The sequence below is a fragment of the Mauremys reevesii genome, linkage group 8 (assembly GCF_016161935.1).
Source record: "Mauremys reevesii isolate NIE-2019 linkage group 8, ASM1616193v1, whole genome shotgun sequence".
In the NCBI taxonomy this organism is placed as follows: Eukaryota; Metazoa; Chordata; order Testudines; family Geoemydidae; genus Mauremys; species Mauremys reevesii.
In genome coordinates this window covers 17,293,249-17,312,109 of record NC_052630.1, presented here as the reverse complement: position 1 = coordinate 17,312,109, position 18,861 = coordinate 17,293,249, and the positions used below count along the sequence as shown (strand labels likewise).

The window sequence follows — 18,861 nt, the reverse complement described above, 5'->3', positions numbered from 1 at the left end:
TATATATATATATATATTGTGGCAAAGTCCCGTCTCAGTCTCCCCAGCCTCTGCTGTTTTTAGCTCTGGTGAGACTGGCTAGGTGTCAGTCCCCTTAGGGGACAGGGGAAGTCTCTCCTGTCCTTCTCTCCAGTCTAAATTTAATTATTTTTTTTTTGTCTGTCTTGTAGTCCTGCCTGCCTGCCGGAAGGCTTGGCTGCTGGCTTGCCTGGCTGGCTCCTCCTCCTCTCTCTCTCTCTCCTCTCCTCTCTCCTCCTCCAGGGGGTAAAAAAAAGGTCTCAGGCAGCTCAGCAGCTCCAGCCAGCTGATCCTAATTACCTCAGGTCCTCAGCTGCTTTCTAATTTGCCTCTTTCTAACCCCTTTCTCTCTGAAGCTTGCTCTGCTGAACCTGTAGTTTGAGTTGTTGGAGGAGGAGGGCCTTAACCCTCTCTGGGACTCTCTCTCCCCCCTCTCTGTGTCTGTCTTGTGTTGTTTTATAGTTATATATAAATAAATACACACAACATACTACATTGTATTCACATGTGCAGAGCATGGATAAAAATGATTTAGGTACCACCAGGTAAAAAATATGTAGAGATGCGCTGGAACAATAAAATACCATTTCCCTTTGTAGGAGTTTGGCTCTGGCTGTAAAATTCTTGGCTACGGTCTGTCTCTAGATAACAATATTTCAGGAGCTCTGCTGAGGCTCGTATGCACTTTGCGCTTGGAATGGTTTGAATTCTTTGCTTGCTCTGTGGTGATGGGATTTGTTTTAGTTTTTTGGCTCCATGGATGCTCCTCCTGAGCTCAAGAGGCAGAAGAGCAACAGCTTGCTGAGTATGAGTGGCAACAAGAGGCTTCTTTGCCAGGAGTTGAGAATCCCGGCAACTGGTTGTGTTGTGCCCAGCTCTAAGCTCTTTCCATCTGTCTCAGCGCCATAGTGTTAAAGGGGGTGTGTTTGTAGGATGGCTTCCTAAGTGGAAGAAAAATGTGTTCCATATTCTGCCTTTCATGACACATCTCAGATGCAGTGAGGCATGGAACAGAGTAGATTATTTTATTAGCCTTATAAGAGGAAGTAGCTTGAGGCTGATGCACAGCTTCCCATGGCTGGGGAGGGAGATGACTTCCATTGAGCATCACTGACCTTCACTACTACAGTCATGCATGGACACTGCATCCATGCACACACAAGCAAGTGACTGATGTTAGCCTTGTAATGAACTATTGTAGCTGTCCCCACTAAAATCCTCACAAAAATGAGATGCTAATCTCACTGAGCTATCTCAGGGCCTGATCCAAAGCTCATTCATTCCAATGGGAGACTTTCCATTGACTTCAGTGGGCTCTGGATCATGCCCCAAATGAGCAACATTTTAAAATAAAAATGTTCTCCACTCTCCCTCAAGAGCTACCTTCTCAGGAATTCTAACGGTACCTACTGAATGTGCCCCAAAGATGTCTGGCTCACCCCCCGACCTCCACTGTAAAAACAACGCTGAGGTGAATTCCTCTAATTTCACCATGTGCAAAACTGTTCTCACAGATCCAGCCCATAAGTGGGTTGCTTGCTGAGATCTGGAAGACAGTTGTTTATTATACTGCAGGAATGTGTCGAGTCTGCCTGGTGCTGATGAAGGAAAGGATTAAATATGATTGGGGAGGTGTTGGGAAGGATATGGAATGACAGAAGAGGTATATAGGCAGGTGGTTTCTCTCCTTGTGTATATGTGGCAGGGGCAGGAGAGAGGAGGGGCGGGGAAGGTTAAAGTGATGATAAAGATTCTTTAGGAGTTCTTAAAAAAAAAAAAAAAATCTTGGAGAACGGCCAGGGCAGCCTCACGTGTTACTCTGCATCAGATGGGAAATTTCAGTGGTGAGAAGGTATTTGGTGAGTTTTCTCCTAGGAATTACTCTTTATCACCGGCTCTAATGGCTTGTTTTTCAGAAATCTTAACCTGAGAAGAGTCACCAATTTGAATCATTGTTACAGTTCATCTGAATGCAAACAGTGAGCTAGAAATCAATAGGCTTCAAGAGATTTCTCCGCATCTTCCCAGAGGTTTTCACTACTCATCGTTAAACTTTTTTTTTTTTTTTTTTTTTTTTTGTAATCAAGTCATTTCAAGAACATTATGAAAGCCACTGGAGAGGGTCAGGAGAGAGGTAAATCATCTCAGAAGTTCACACTTGTTCTTCTACAGCTATGAGATCTAAAAATACCCAAGAGACCAGGCAGCTGTCTTTCAAAATTCCTTCATCCTAGCTATATAATAATAATGCTAGCCACATCTAAGGCTTGATCCAAAGCCCATGGAATGACTCCCCGTGACTTCAGTGGGCATTGGAAAAGGCTCCTTCAGCACCTTCTAGCCCAAGGTCTAAAAGTCCTTTATAAACATCAAATAATTTTAGCTTCACAATGTACAGGACCTCTGAGCTAGGTAAGGATCACCATTCTACAGCTGGGAGAACAGAAATGACCTCCCGATTGCTACTCCTGTACTGTGACCAGAAGACTATCCTTCCTCCTAATCTGCTTAACCAGAAAACCATTTCCCTCTATATAGCTATGTTCACAACATGGGCAAGATCCACATACATTTTTATGGAGGCCTCAGATTACTGTGATTTATCTTGGTGTTTAGAGGACATAAAATCAAACACTCCCATGATGGAGACAAAGATCAGCCATCATTTCTTAGTCTTGAATTTTTATACTATAAGCACACCTGAGGTTTATTGTTACTGTTTTAGAGTTAACAGCTTCTTGTCACTAAGGGCTGGTTCAATTAGGGGTGTGTGTGTGTGTGTGTGTGTGTGTGTGTGTGAATGACCCGGTACAGCAGCTAAGGAAATATCAGTGCTGTATATATACTGAGCTACCAAAACATGTTGCATTCTGCAGCACGTTACTGCTGAGGATCTCAAAGTGCTTTATAATATGAATAAATTAAGCTTTACAGCACTCTTGTATAATATGTTGTTCTACCCTTTTCCCAGATGGGTAGACTAAGGCATGGAGAAGTTAAGTGACTTCCTCAGTCTTACTCAGTGAGGCAGTGCCAGAGCAACATACAGAACATCACAGTCCTGTTGTCTAGGACTCTTCCCTAGCCAGCAGGAAAATAGTCTTACCAGCTATTCTGATTCCCAAGGATAATTTCATTTTAACTGTTTTGGCAGCAGCAAATAGCTGAATGACACCACTGCACAATATCAGTAACAAGTTTTTACTTGTCCTGAGAGCTAAGTAAAATCTAAAGCATACAGAGAAAAAAAGAGTAAGATGATCATAAAAAGGAATTAAGCTTTTGAATGGAGGCTGGATTACACAAGGGTTCTGAACAGGATAAATTATGAAACTTTTCACCGCAAGGTGCAAATTCAGCCCATAGTGATAGTGGCTGAAAACGACTGCTATTTGATAAGTGACTAGTAGCCTCTCTGAAATAAATCAGTGATTAATTCCAGCTCCTAGTGGGGAGCTATTTTACATTGGAAAACCCATCATTGGCCATGCCACTGATTGTCATTCTCATTGGTAGCTTTTATACAGCAGCCAAGGGTTACATGGTGATGGAGGCTGAATGCCCGGGCGGTGTTCTCTGGGGTGAGGAACACAGATTTGGGTATTGTCAAAGGAAGTTTGCACGTACATTATCTAATGTATTTGTTCCATGGCTAGAGAACTTCAGTCCCTAGGACTAACTAACTCTTCACTTGCCCTACGTTCACTCATACAATAATGTAAAGAATGAAATGATAAAGTAAATAGCAGGAGATTGATGTCTTATGGTATTGTGCCTTCCACTCAACAAATCACACTATGAATATTGCAGTTTAGGCCATTTGGGCTGTGATTAGTCTACGATGGTTGGGACTGGGTTTGAGTTGCAGCCAGAATTTGCCTGATCTGGGTTAAATATATTTTGTGGCAAAACTGGTATGTGTGCAAGAGAACTAGGTGATTGATTTCCTCCATGCTGACTGGCTCTGGTTTCTTATCTGGCCAGTGACCTAACGGAATGAAAATGAAAGACGACTACTGGCAGCGATAAGGCCAGTGTGCTTGCTTAATAACCCCATTGGGATTACAATAATAGCCACAGATAGGCTACCAAGTCTGCTAATGCTCTCCAGTGGGATTTGCAGCTTATAAAATGTCTTTTTTTTTTTGCAACGAATCTGGTGTTTGAGCAGCCCTCACCTTTCACTTTTTACTGTCACAAGGAGATTGCAAGTGACCAAACAATGGATGATATTTGATGAATGTAACAATATAATAATGGAGGCCAGTCTTCTAATTTCCCTCCTCTGTATGTGTGTATGTATGTATTTATTTATTTACGTATTTATCATATGAATTTAGGGCTGATGAAAGGTTGTGGATTGACAGCCTTGGAACCACTAGCCCTTCATTTACTACAGACCAGGTCAAGAACACACAGCGGTAATGCACACTTACCCATACTAATAAATAAATAAATACTGTCCCTGTGATGTATGTCAACCCTGACCTTAAAGAAACAGACTGCTATAACTGAGGGAAATTCAGACTCTTGGTTAAGGCTGTAACGGGATGCCACTAATGTCACTGTGCCACATTAGTCCATTGGAAATTGGAATGAAGATACACCCAACAGCTCACACACCCCCAACAGCTGCAAGGGAGTAGGGATTCTGGATCACTACTACCAAACTGTGCTGGATTTGAACCATTGACTGATAACAGCCATCCATTCCCCTGAGCAGCACAGGTCTTTGGTGGCCACATCAGAAGGAGGTCTAGTGCATAAACTTCTCGGACAATGTCACATTTTCTCACACTAAGGGAAAAATCTGAGATTCATTCTCTAAAGATCATTTTTTAAAGTGCCACACATGCAAGATGAGTTTCTAACTCAACAGAAATTGTGAGATTCATCTACCAAATTGTACTTATATAGGGTACAGTATAACAAACTATACCCGGTTCTAAATGTATACAGAAATATGCTTGAACATAAATATTACATAAACACTATGCACATGCAAGTGTGTGTTTCTTCACTGTATATACATTTGTAAATTCATGTCTGACAATCATTCTACCCTGTGCCTTTACAACCTTTTGTTCTTGAGTATTATGAAAAGGATTTAGATGAGCATTATATGAAGAGTGCTTAAGAATCCAAGCGATGACAAATTAGGGACAGGAATCCAGTGCAGGTAAAATAAAATCTAATGTCAACCTGTACACCAAATTCAGACAGAAACAAACCTATTCAAAGGATCAAATAACATGAGTTGAATATATAAGAAAAAACTGCTCTTATGGGATGTGGCAAAAGCCACTTGGGACTTCTAAAATTAGACTGGTAAAATCACTGAAGGGGGGGGGAAAAAGACCAGCCTCAGTCAATGGATAAAATGAAAAGACTTCAATCTCTAACTTCCATGATTCTGCATTTCCCGGGTTAATCTCGGACGGGAGATATATGTACCAAAATATCATCTGCAAGTCAGAGCACACACTATTTCTGGCCCAACTGAAACTAGCAAGCACCAGAAAACTATGATGATTTTTTTCTTGAAAATTTTGCAACCTGATTTTCAGAAAGACAAGTTATTTTTTGATAAGCTTGAGATTTGACGTTGTTACTGCAGAGATCAACTCAAAATAGCCAAATATCACAGGGAGACAGCAGGCAGATTTGTAATCAAGTGACTTAATCTCTCCTATTTTTAAGTATTTCTGCAGTGTTACTAACATGAAGGTTTTCATAGTTCTTGACACATAATGATGCAACTTTTTCTGCCTATGAAGATATTAAGAAACATGGACTCTCCTTACCCCTTCCATCTGGATCCTGGGATTTGGTGCCAGCCTGTACTGATTAAGTTGTAAACCTCTTGGATCTCCCCTGTCTCTCCTGATTGAGGCAGGAGAGGTCAGGACCCGAGATCTTTGGACTGAGCCAAACCTCATAACATTTTGTCCATATCTGACACCGTCCAGTAAGCGAATTAGAAGCAAGTTGGATGGTAACTCTTCAATACTGCAGAAGACTAGAGTTCTGCACTCCGGGCACCTCAGCTCATTTTGGGATTTCAGTATCCCCTGTAGACAAGGCTTGCAGAAGGTATGCTGGCATGGTAGCACTTTGGCCGTGACATCTAGCTTTTCAAAGCACACAGGACATTCCAACAGGTCAAGTAAAGCGAAATCGTCCATCTTTAGTGAAGAACTCCAGTCTCATGTGAGGCCAGGAAAGTCCACATGATACATTCACCAGAGCATTGGGTAGCAGATGCTTCAGTACCTTCAAAAACGACACTGAAATCCTGAACTCAGAAAACCATCCTGCATGAAGGAAAAGAGAGGAGGAGGGGGGAAAAAAAGAACCGAACTTGACTGCTACAGTATGAAACCTATCCCACCTACATTGCAAAGCAATGCCTCACGAGCCAATTTGCAAATGTATACTTTGCTCTCACATCCAAGTTTGAAGTGAGTCATTTGTGATTCAGTACTAGTGAGAAGAATTGTATTCAAGCTCAAGTCTGCTGCAGGAGAGACCAAGCTTCTGTTCATCAGGGTAGATAAATAACTGTAGCTCAGATTGAGGCAACCATACTAATTCATGCCTGTGACCCAAAGCAGGGCAACTCAATCAAGACAGGAACATTCCTTCTCACAGGTACTGTAGGAAAACTTTGTTGTAATGCTTTGCAGCCTATTCTAATGTTAATTATGAATAATATAACAATACCTCAACCAGATCAGGAGTGGAGACCCTCTGGTAAATATCCCATAGAGTTGAGAGTAAATATGTTCAATCTTAACACAGCAGTTTAGTTACACACAATCCCACACACCCCCACACTGTTTCATTTTTAACATCTTTCCTAATTAGCTTTCTTTCTACTAGTTTTGGCAGCAATTCTATATAAAAAAAAGTCACCCAAATACAAACATAATTCTTGTACCTTGAGGAGAGACTTTAGTTAAGGAGTTTAGTATTACTTTAGTTAAGGAGCTCTGCAATTTCATCCTCACCTAGACTGGTTGCTTCGGTTATCCAAAACAGCCTGAGAAGTCGTCATTCCCTCCCACAATGTAAAGTCACTGAACCGGTTTAGCTCCTTTTACAATTGTATGTTGGTTTACACGGAGATATGGATACATTTTGGATTCAAGTTATGGCTTGTGAAAACAAGTACAGTTCTGTAACACACAGTAGGTAGGTGTGTGTGTGTGTGTGTGTGTGTAAAAAAAACAAAACAAAACAAAAACAAAACAAAAAAACCTAATAAGATCCCATTTACCAGGAATCATTTCCCCTCCGATGCTGAAACAAATATTGCTAACCCTGAAACCTCCTCTCTGAAAATCCAGTGTGGTACCCGTGCCACGTTAAATACAAAGATTTTGTAGGCTACTTTTCCTAGTAATCCTGATCAATCTATACTGGAATATTTCCCCATGGATAAGGAACATTATAAACAGCATAACTTCATTTGTTAAGCTTGTGTTTGAAGATGTCTGCCCCAAAAGGAAACTAGAGCAGGTTGCTAATTCTTGAAGTACCACTAACCTTGTGTTTTGTCCCCCTTCTAAGGCAAAATCAGCTCTGCACAGCTCAAGAGATAAGCGTACTCTCTCTCTCCGCAAATTGCAACCCTGTTGAAAACTTTAACATAACTATGTACGTTACTCACTGACAGATCAACTTACGTGTCCAGCCCTGTTAACTCTCTCACTGCCTGACTGCTACTCATAAACAAGTTTCAGAAATAAATTCCTGTACCATGGTTCTGGTTAGGAGCCAGATCCTGATTTGATGTTCTGATCTCAGTGGAGTTTATTCTGGACTTGCACTGCATAAATGAAATCAGATTTTGGATCTTCCTCTTGTCTATGCAACTGTGCTTGTTTCTGGGAAAAGGCAGGAACCACTTTTAAAGCCTCAGAGGGGTAGCTGTGTTAGTCTGGATTTGTAAAAAGCAACGAAGAGTCCTGTGGCACCTTATAGACTAACGGATGTATCGGTTGCATCCGACGAAGTGGATATTCACCCACAAAAGCTTATGCTCCAATACGTCTGTTAGTCTATAAGGTGCCACAGTACTCTTCGTTGCTTTTTAAAGCCTCCTTGCTAAACTCTTTAATCAAAATGAAGCAAAGAACATTTTTTATATGTGGAGATATACCTATCTCCTAGAACTAGAAGGGACCCTGAAAGGTCATTGAGTCCACCCCCATGCCTTCACTAGCAGGACCAAGTACTGATTTTGACCCAGATCCCTAAGTGGCCCCCTCAAGGATTAAATCTCAACCCTGGGTTTAGCAGACCAATGCTCAAACCACTGAGCTAGCCCTCCCCCCCCGCAATGGATGCAGTCTCAGAAATAGGCAGCAGTCAAACTTAGCATTGAGAGTTTAGATTTGCCATATTGGAAAAGACCAATGATCCATAGACTAACACCCTGTTTCTAGCACAGGTTATGGAGGCAGCAGACCCTCCAATGGCACCTCTTTGTTATATTTTATCAGAAGTGGGAATCCACTTTCTGATCTGCTCTGGTGATCAGCTTTGTCTTCAAGCATGGGCACTGTGATATCTTATCACTTACATACAGGGGGCTAAAGTCACAGAGGAAATTAGACTCCTAAGTCCAACATTTAGGTGCCACTGGCATTTACAAAACCCCTGCTCAGCTGCCGCCTAACCCAGTAGGCACCTAAAAACCTACTTGGCACCTAAATTTTCAGGCTAAAAGTTCCCTAGATGCCTATGTTTCTGCCTCTGGGCATTTGCACTGATGCCTCACTCTAGCCACAAAGATGTCTAAGCCCCGGAGTGATTCACAAAGCAGGGGAAGATAGGAAGGGCATCTGTGGGGCTTGATTCTGCATGCATGCTCAGAGGCTACCTACCAGATTGCATGCCATTCAAAATCCCTTTGGAAGAGGAGGTGGCGGTGGTGCCCACCATCTGACTTTTAGCCCAGTGGTTAGGACATTCACTTAGGATGTGGGAGAACCATGTTCAAAACCTTTCTCCCCTTCAAGCAGAGGGGAGAAAGCACCTAACTCCCTGAGAGGAGCAGGGCTTAGGATATATCTCTCACCACAGCATCTCCCATTGGCTAGCTTAGGCAGCTCTTAACTCACTATGCTGGCTTTTGTGAATCCCATTGTTAGGCACCTCTCTCTCCCCATTCATTGTACAGGGAGCCTAGTGCCTGCTCCAGGCTCTGTGAATCCCAGTGATTTTCTAAGCATCTAAAAGGTAGGTGGCGTGATGCTCTGGTTTGCAATGCCGAAGTCCCTTTGTAACTCTGCCACAGTCAGTGTAACCGCAGGTGGTCGTCTCGTTCAGATCAATTCTTTTAAGGAAACTTGGTAAGCTATTTACCTCCATCCTATCATAAGTCAGTGAGTTCCACAAATGATATATTGCTTTAAAAAAAAAAAGCTTATTTATACCATTCTAAATATTTAAAATTCATGGAGTAAGAGAAAAAGGTAACATTGTGACATGTTTATTTCAAAGGGAATAAAGCATTAAGGATACAGTTTCCACATCTTTAAGGTATTATAGGATAGTTTAAAAACAAAACAAGACATGGATCTATGAACATACTGGTAACACTTTTTAAGGTTCCCAAATGCATATTTAATTTAGATTGGGTATTACAGTTATGGTATGTTAAACACTAATCAATTATTAAAATAAGTTTTGAGAATTTATCACAGTGTGGTAGATATTACATTTTATATGACTAAGTTATTTAGTTCAATAGATACATTTTACGCTTCAATTAGTGCTAATTTATTGCAAAATAATGGGCCATATCCTGTTGATGTGAAAATCCTATTGTAGTCACCAGGAATCAAAAAAATCATTATTAGGGTATGTTTTAGTCACATCCGATTGAATCTAGGTTTCGTAACTAACTTTGCACGTATTCTCATTTGGAGGGATATATGACTCACTCAAATTTACCTGAGCTGTCTTACATTATCCTTATTTGTATTATCGTAGTCCCAACTGAGATTGGACTAGGAAGATTGGACAGAATGAAGAATCAAGCCCAGAGAATTTTGGAACTGGGGTAGCAAGCTCTGTGCTGGGTATCTCCACCAGGACCGGCTCCAGGCACCAGCAAACCAGCCTGTGCTCGGGGCGGAGCAATTCCAGGCGTGGCATTCTGGGAGGTGGGGTTTTTTTGTTTTTTTTTGCTTCGGGTTTTTTTTTTTTTTTTTTTTTTTTTTTGCTTGGGGCAGCAAAAAACCTAGAGCTGGCCCTGATCTCTGCAAGTGGGTTGGATGGGAATGAGTCTTTGCTTTACCCTCATCCTAGACTGTATAGTGAGGAGTTTTGGAATATACAACATCCCAAATATACTGCTGTGTTCCTTGAGCTGCATGAAATGTTCTTCAACTGACTGTATTGCACAATCTAGCACCTGGTTAAAGAATTCAACTTTGAATTGTTGTTTGGGGTCTTTCATGGGATTATCCCATGCCTCGTAATCAAAATGTCTTCTTCTTCGGTGACTCTTGTTTCTTGAATGGGTGGGAAAATAGCTTCAGTGTGAGGTTCCTCTGTCAACTTCTGTGCACTCTTCATAATGTTTTGAAATCCCTTATCTGACCAGAAAGCAAAGTCATACCTACAGTCTTTCTCCAGTTGTTCCATTGCTCCAGATATATCAAGGTCAACACCTTGGAGTCTCTTGCTTAGAACATTTATTTCAAACGGTATGTCATGCCACAACACTAAGCCACACAGAAATTTGAAGTTATGTATGTTTCTGGTGATTCCTTTTCCCTCTGCCACTGTTCTCCCACGAACAGTTCCTGTCATAGCATTATCCTCCATAATGGCAACTATGGCATCATCTGACTTCCCAATTTGGTGTTCGATAGGCTTTATCACCTCCACTTGAGTTTCCCATCATGTGGCACTCAGTGGTTTCAGTGTCAGAGAGGATGTTCCCAGATGTTGCTTCAAAATTTGCCATTGATGAGTCGATGCAGAGAAAAATACATAGATGCTTTGAATTACATTAAAAAATTCAGCAGTCTCAATAGAAGCTGATGCTGCATCACTGACCACCAAGTTCAATGAATGAGAACTGCATGGGACAAAAAAAGCTCGAGGGTTTAACTCTTGGATCCGTGTCTGCACTCCTCTGTTCTTTCTTCTCAAGTTGGCACCATTATCATAGCCCTGACCTCTTATGTCAGCTATCACAATTCCCGTATCTTCCAGCTTTTTAAGAAGCACATTTGTCATACCAGCTCCTGTAGTATCATCAATGTCAATACATTCTAGAAAATGTTCTGACAGTCACCATTACAGGACATAGTCACTAGGTTCTGTTGTTACAAAATGCACCATTAAAGTCATTTGTTCCATATGGCTGATGTCAGGTGTGCAGTCCAGAATAAGAGTAATATCTTGCTGACTTCAGATCTGCCATAATCTTCTGTTTGACTTCTGTTGCCAGTAACTGTATGATCTCATTTTGAATTGTTTTTCCAAGGTAGTGGTATGTGTACATTTTTGGGTGGTGACTCTTCTTAGATGCTCTTGGAGTACTGCATCAAACTCAGCTATCAGCTCCACAATTTTAAGGAAGTTTCTATTGTTTGGCACATACAGGTGATCTGAAGTGCCACACAATGCTAGGTTTTGGGTAGCAAGCATTCTCACAATGGCAATGAGCCTTTCAGAACATTTTGCCAGTAAAAAGACCCTGATGCAATCTTCTCTTGATGCTAATCATCTATGGTGGCCTTTAACCTTAATCTCATCTCAAGCTCTTTCCACCTATGGAATGCTCTCTGGTGATTTGCTGCCTTCTCATGGCATGCCACATTTCTAGCCAGATTTTTCCAGTCCTTTGTTCCTGTAGAACCCAGTGTGGCTGGAACATTAGACTGGAAGAGTTTGCAACAAAACCAGTGTGCAGCATTCTGAATTTGAGGACATAAACCATGGCCTCTCCACTTTGTCATCACTGGGGATTTCATGCCAGTAATGTGTTGGATGGAAACTTCTATTTTCATTGTCTTTGAGGAACATGAAATTTTTCACTTGCTGTGGCCCATGCAGTACAAGGAAGTCCCCCAGGCTACTGCTCAAGTGGATCCACAGTCCTGGATCATCTAGACTTAAGGAACTAAACTCAGCAGCAGCTGTTTCTTGTACCTCCACCACACTCTCTTCTCTGATCTACACTTTTCTTCAGGAATGTGCATGGTTACATCCATTTGAGATGGAGATATGGATGCTGCAGTAGCTGTCATGTCACCTGCACTCTGACTTACTGGAAGATCCGGCATCTCCTCACCACTCACATCCTCACTGGGGACGGAAGGCTCACCGTGAACATTTGTGTCTGTGTATCTCAGGAGAGTGCCTTCCTGCTTAGCTAGAAAAACTTCCTTTTCTTTCTTTCTTTTTCTGAATGCTGCCCCAGAGGGGTGTTCTCTTCTTTCACTCATGACTGCTGTTCTGTGCCAGCTGTAGTGGCTCTCAACACTCAGTTGAAGGGGACAAATAAGCAGGCTGGTAGCAGGGCCTGAGTGAGGGAAGATATCAGCGTTTTAAGGCCTAACTGGCTCCTACTACTTCAGTTGACTGCCTGTTCTCCTCAAGTGGGTTCAGGGAAGCAGGAGGAAACAGGAAGCTCCCTGAGAAGCTGGTGTTAATCAGTCCAGGCTCCTGGGAGTGCTAGAGAGGTACATAAGAGGCTCCTCCTCCTCTCTCTCCCTGCAGCTCCGGCTGCTTTCTGTTATTCCCTCTCACCTTTTCTCCTGCCTGCATGCTATGTCTCTTGTGCCCTCCTTCCTCCAGCACAGTACTCCACCATATGTGTGCATCTAGAGCAGAGAGAATACATATACACCAGCAGCAGACCATTTTCTACACTCTGGGTTCTAATGGCATCCCCCCCTGCCCAGTTTGGCACCTGAGGTGGCCACCTCAGTTTGCCTCATGGTAAGGCCTGGAACTACTTCAGCCCACACTTCCTTTTTCTAGCAATACTTGGGTTCAGAATTGTTAGTGGTCTTCTCCCATGAGCCAATGGGCCTGCTCCTACTCCCGCTGAAATCAATGGGCATATTACCATTAACTCTAGTAAGAGCAGGAATGGGTCCAATATGCCTAGGGATCATTTCGCAGATTTGCTGTTCTGCAAGGTTCTATCCTGCAAGGTGCTGATCGTTCCTGTGGAGGTGAGCACTCTTGTCTTCCCTTTACATCAATGGGATTTGTGGGGGCTCAGTACATGGGAAGACAGCCCTACAATAATAGCATATAACATTTAAGTAAACACTTCCTCATTTTTCAGTTCAATAAGGCATCATATAATCATGAGTGCTCCCCTAATTATCTGCTAGTTCTAAGTCATAACAAAATGTCCTATCTGGAAGTGGAACAGGAAGGCAAGGGAAGGAAGCTAATGGTACCTTTTAATTTGTGCTGTTGGCATCAGTGTCCCTTGTTTTATCAGCTGACCTTCTCTTTAGATGCCTGCTTTTGATCTAACATCCTGATGTGCCACCTTTGTCTGTTAGTCTATAAGGTGCCACAGGATTCTTTGCTGCTTTGTAGCAAGGGGAATAATGGCCTGCCCTGTATAGAAGAAACCAGATACAAGGAAAAGCAAAATAGATTCTCCCCCCACCACCCCAATTCCTGCCATACCTCAGTTGCATGTTTCTAAGGGAACACTAGAGATTTCTTTTCACTCCAGTTCTATCCAGTGCTTCTGGTGAGTCTTTATGCCCATAATACTCCCTCCCTCACCCCGGAGGAGGGAGGTCACTGAAGGGCTGGCGGTAGCCCACCGCCAAGCTTATCACAGCTTAACAAGGGCCGCTGGCGAACAACAGTCTCAAGGGGCTGGCTATAGCCTGGGCGGGGCTCAGGCAACCAGAAAACACTACAGTCTCCTGGTAGGCTGGGGCCTGGACTTGCAGGGCTCAGGCAGCCAGCAAACAACAGTCTTAAGGGGCTGGGGCCACTCATCTTCAGAGCGAGAGCCCCTTGCAGAGGCACGAGGGTCACCCGGGGGGGGGCAGGGGGACATGGGCCCTCCCTACTCCACCATGTCCCAGCCCAGGGCCCTGGCAGAGGTGGAATCAGATGCCTCAGGATCAGCAGGGATCCAACTGCAACACGCCGACACGGGGGCTGCTCCTGGGCCACTTCCTGCCTCCCCTGGGGTGGGTACCTCTGACGTCCAGTCGTTGTCTGGTTCCTCCGGGTAAGCGGTGGCGGGCACTCCGGGCCAGTTGTTGTTCATGTCAGGGCCTTGGGCCGAACCAGGCGGGGGATCCGCTCCATGCTGCTCCGGAACCGACAGCACATCCTTCCCCTCTACAAGCTTGCCCCCGAATGGACTGCGGGTCTGGTCTTTTATACTGCTAGCCACGCCCCTGTCCTTCTGGCAAGGGGGGCGGGGCGGCCTAGGCTCCGCCCTCCAAGGAGCATGTAATACTCCCTCACTCACCCCGGAGGAGGGAGGTCTGTCCACCTCACTACAGCCCCAGTCATATATCTCCCTCCTCCCCCCTCAATTTAAACAGGTATATAATATGGGTTTGACTTTCAGTAGTGTTGAGGACCCACATGTCCAGCAGGGGCGGCTCCAGGCCCCAGCACGCCAAGTGCGTGCTTGGGGCGGCATGCCGCGGGGGGCACTCTGCAGGTTGCCGGGAGGGCGGCAGGCGGCTCCGGTGGACCAGCGGAACGCGGGACCAGCAGACCCTCCACAGCCACGCCTGCGGGAGGTCCACCGGAGCCGCCTGCCGCCCTCCCGGCGACCGGCAGAGCACCCCCAGCGGCATGCTGCCCTGCTTGGGGCAGCGAAATGTCTAGAGCTGCCCCTGATGTCCAGTATGGTTAATGAGAGCTTCAGGTGTTCAGCATCTCTGAAAACAAGGGTGTGTGTGTGTATGTGGGGGGGAGCGCATGCATGCACATACGCTAGATAGTGCTAATTTCCCCCCCCCCATAGATTTTGATTTTGTTAATAAATCCATTTTAATTGTTCTTAAGCCACATGTAACCTCTCATCTGCTTTGGCTATACTGGTAAAATTGCACTGAGGACTGAACATAAAAGCACCTGAAATAAGGATCTAGATTGTAAAGACTCTATCCCTCCAACCCAACCCACTTACTACTTTTCCTCTTTGCAAATCTTTCTAATTTGGTTCAAACAATTGGAATGACGGTTTCTGAAGTTTTAAAAGCTAACCTGAAAGTGGGGTCTGATCCTGTAAGGTGCTGAATACCCACAATTCCCACTGCTTTATGCAGGAAGCAAAGTAGCACAACAGCTCGCAGGATTGGACCCTTTAATATGGCAAGTGTTCTTTGTGGTTCTGTGGCAATATGCAGACTACTCAACCATCTCCTCTTTTAAACTTTCTGCTGTTGGAAGCACCTGTAAAGATTGCAGTCACATGGGAATGACAGTATATACTTAGGCTTTAGGCATGTCGCATAATATCCCTGTTCCCCACCTATAAAATCATTTTTTCCCACCCTTTGTCCGTTCTGAGAATTTACAGTCTAAATACGCAAAAGCAGGGACTTTCTCTTACCAAGAGTTTGTCAATTGCCTAATGGGACCCTGATCTCAACTGGAGTCTCTAGGTGCTACCATAATAATAATAATACTTTGCATTTTATATAATGCTTTTAATCTTTAAAGCTCTTTCCCAACAGTATTTAATGCTGGTAGCATTCCTGTGAGGTAAGTAAGTATTATCCCCATTTTATATCTGGGGAAACTAGGAAGATGTGGATACACTTGCATGAGGTCACACAGCAAATCAGTGTCAATCTGGGATTAGAACACAAGATTTGACTAGCTCCCAGCAGTGCACCATGCTCAGCCTACTAGCCTAGACCATCTTGCCTGCCCATTGGTTTAGCAATGTTCCTCTTATAATTATGTGTCTGGAGCTATAAATCTGTCAGGCCTTCCCTTTCATTTTAAATCTTCCATTTGATACTTATAATTAACAATGGTCCTGGTCCTGCAACATGCTTAGTGCTTGTGAGGTGCTGCATGCCTGCAGCTCCCATTGAAGTTAACAGGAGCTGAAGGCATGGCAGCATCCTGGCAAGAAGCTGGGAGAAATTACCTGTAGTTATCACAAAGTCTGGTTTTGTTTCACCCAGTACCCACCTGTTCTGTCTATTTTTCAATTCCTGTGTTACAAAGGGTGCCTTCCACTGAATGACAATATATATTCCTAAAGTCAAAGCAAACTTTTTTCTTCTTTAAATTGAACTTTCTCTGTTGTAAAACTTTCATTTTGGGAAACCACAGTTAGGGCAGGAATCGCCATTCTGCTTCAATATACCTAGAGCTCAAGCAGGTGGTTGTCACAATTTACTGTAGCCACAAGTCTTTGCACACAAACTTGTCTGCCAGAAAGCCATAAACTTTTGGCCTTTCCCCTCTGTCTCTAGTGCACTCAGCTGGCTTTTTCAGAAATTAGATAAAATAAGTCCCAACATATACATGTTTTGTCCCTTCTGTGTCTCCAGATGCATCATCGCTAGTGAAAGTTTCTGCCCTCCCAGAGAGGAGAGTTAAAAGTCAATTACTGAGGACAGAATGAACATGCCCAGCTTCATAGGAATTTGTCTTCCCACTCCCACAAGGAGAAAGGATTGTTGTTGTTAGGAAGCAGGACAATGCCCTGCTGACTGTCAAGGCTTAATGAGCTCAGTTGTTGCAGCAGGCGTCACCTTTGTTTTCTGTAGGCTGTCAATGCCATTGCGGTGTTGTAAAGATAAACTACAACAGCCCAAAATGTCCTTAACCAGCCCTATGTGAAGTCTTTCCTTGAAGAACTTTGCAAGATTTCTGCACATCCTTGTATGTTCCATAACATAGGAACAGGTACACTGATTCAGAGTCGAGGTCCGTCTTTCCAGTATCCCATTGCAAACATTGGCCAGCACCAGATGCATCACAGAAAGGTGCAAAAAACCCATCTTGCACTAAATCAGTGTGGGATAATCTGCCATCTGGTTAAGGATTAGGATGAGACTAAGCATTGGAGTTTGTGTTTAAACCCTGAAGCATGAGGTTTAATATCTCTCTTCCAAAATTAATCAGCATTAATTATTGTAACTCTGGATATTCTTGTTATCCATATAAATATCCAGTCCTTTTTTGCACCTTGCTGAGTTTTAGGCTTCAATGACATCTTGTGGCAGTGAGTTCCACAGTTTATTCACATGTTGTGTGAAAAATACCTATCCTTCTATGGATTTTGAATTTGCCACCTTTTCATTGACCATCCCCATGTTCTGATGTTATGAGACAATGTCTTACATAATAATACTTGTGTGAAGTGCTGTTGTAGCCAGATTGGTGGGTGAAGTAATAGCTTTAATTGGACCAACTTGTCTCTCTCACCAACAGAAGTTGGTCCAATAAAAGATCATGTTACTTGGCACTTCAAATATATTGATGGATGATATCATCCCATTCTACAGAATGTGAAAACAGACTGTGTGCCTTTTCAAAGTCATACAGACAATCAGAAGCAGAGTCAGGAATAGAACCTAGATCAATTGACCTCCCTTTTGTGTTCAGCCTTGCCTCACTAGCAGCTTCACATATCATAATGTATATTCATTCCTATATATTAAAAACAAAAATTCCACTTAACTTTCAGATGCTTGTGTAAGCAGAGTTAAAAGACTATGGAGAGATCATATAAAATGTGAAATTCCATTCAGTGTATATACACCTGCATGCTCAGTGTCAATGGAACACTGGGAGATGATTAGTGTAAATCCTGCTATTGTAAAACAACAATCAATGCACATGGGCAAAGCAGTCTTTTTTTAAAAGCCCTTCTACATTGCCAAATCAGAATAGATTTTCTCAGGACCACATCCCACTGAGTTCTACAGATACAGAGACTATGTCCCTGTGTCTACAGATAGGTATTTCAAACCGATTTGACCTCATATTTCAACGTTCTACTGAAACAGAGACACTAGAATTTCATCTTTTCTTTTTTTATTTTTAAGTTGCAAACATTTAAAAATAAAACCAAACTGTACTGCCATTCCTTCCCTGCCCACTCGTTATCCTCAATAATGCCTGTGCCATTTTTTACTCAAACTTGCCCCAAAAAATTCGCTCTCCAGCTGAGCATAAATGTGGATGATTTCAGCCCCAAATGGAAATGTCTGAGAAAGATATGGAAAGGAAATGCTTGAGCATTAACTTAGAGGAGTCTCTCTGCACTCTGCCTGTAATGACAACAATGCTTGCCAAGTGATTTGAATAAGTAAAGTGAGCCTCCACCAATGCTACCCTGTCCCTCTTGTGCAGTGACTGGCCACAGTAACAATCCCCAGACCCTCCCGAGCACAGGGATTACTTCTTTGCTTGTGCCCGCTGGGCTGTCGCCAACCCAAAGAGCTGGCGATACAGAGCTTGCTCCCTAATTAGGGGAACATAGGTTGCACTCCCTGCATAAACATGAGCTCCAGAATACCTCTGCATAGCCTTCAACACAGGGCTGTAACCAAGGGAGCTATGTATGGGTGGTGTCACATACTAAAAGTGTGTGTGTCAGAAAGAGGTGGGTGGTGGTGGGGGAGAGAGCTGGCAGAGGGCATGTGCATGACAGCGTTTCACTTGGGAATATAGAAAAAAGCCTGCTGTTATGTTGTGTATTGTAAATGGATGTCACACTCCTCCTCCTCTGGGGAAAGCATAGAACTCTGACTCTTTTTTTAGCTTGTGGACGGCAGGGAGTGGGGGTGCCACTTCCAAGCTGCTACAAATTATAGATCTAACAACTTGTCCTCCTACCCACTC

At 43.3% G+C, this 18,861-nt stretch overlaps 1 protein-coding gene across 1 annotated transcript in view; it reads right to left on the bottom strand.

Annotated features, from left to right (window-relative positions):
* The window catches only part of SH3RF2 (SH3 domain containing ring finger 2), an 80,567-nt gene extending 66,207 nt beyond the window's left edge, over positions 1-14,360 (bottom strand). The window contains exons 1-2 of the mRNA XM_039485380.1: positions 14,228-14,360; positions 5,823-6,332 (exon numbers count right to left, since the gene is read on the bottom strand). Of these exons, the coding sequence (XP_039341314.1) occupies positions 5,823-6,203 (381 nt within the window). The 5' untranslated portion in view covers positions 6,204-6,332; positions 14,228-14,360. The remainder of the gene's footprint in view (positions 1-5,822; positions 6,333-14,227) is intronic.
* Positions 14,361-18,861: the final 4,501 nt, after the last annotated feature.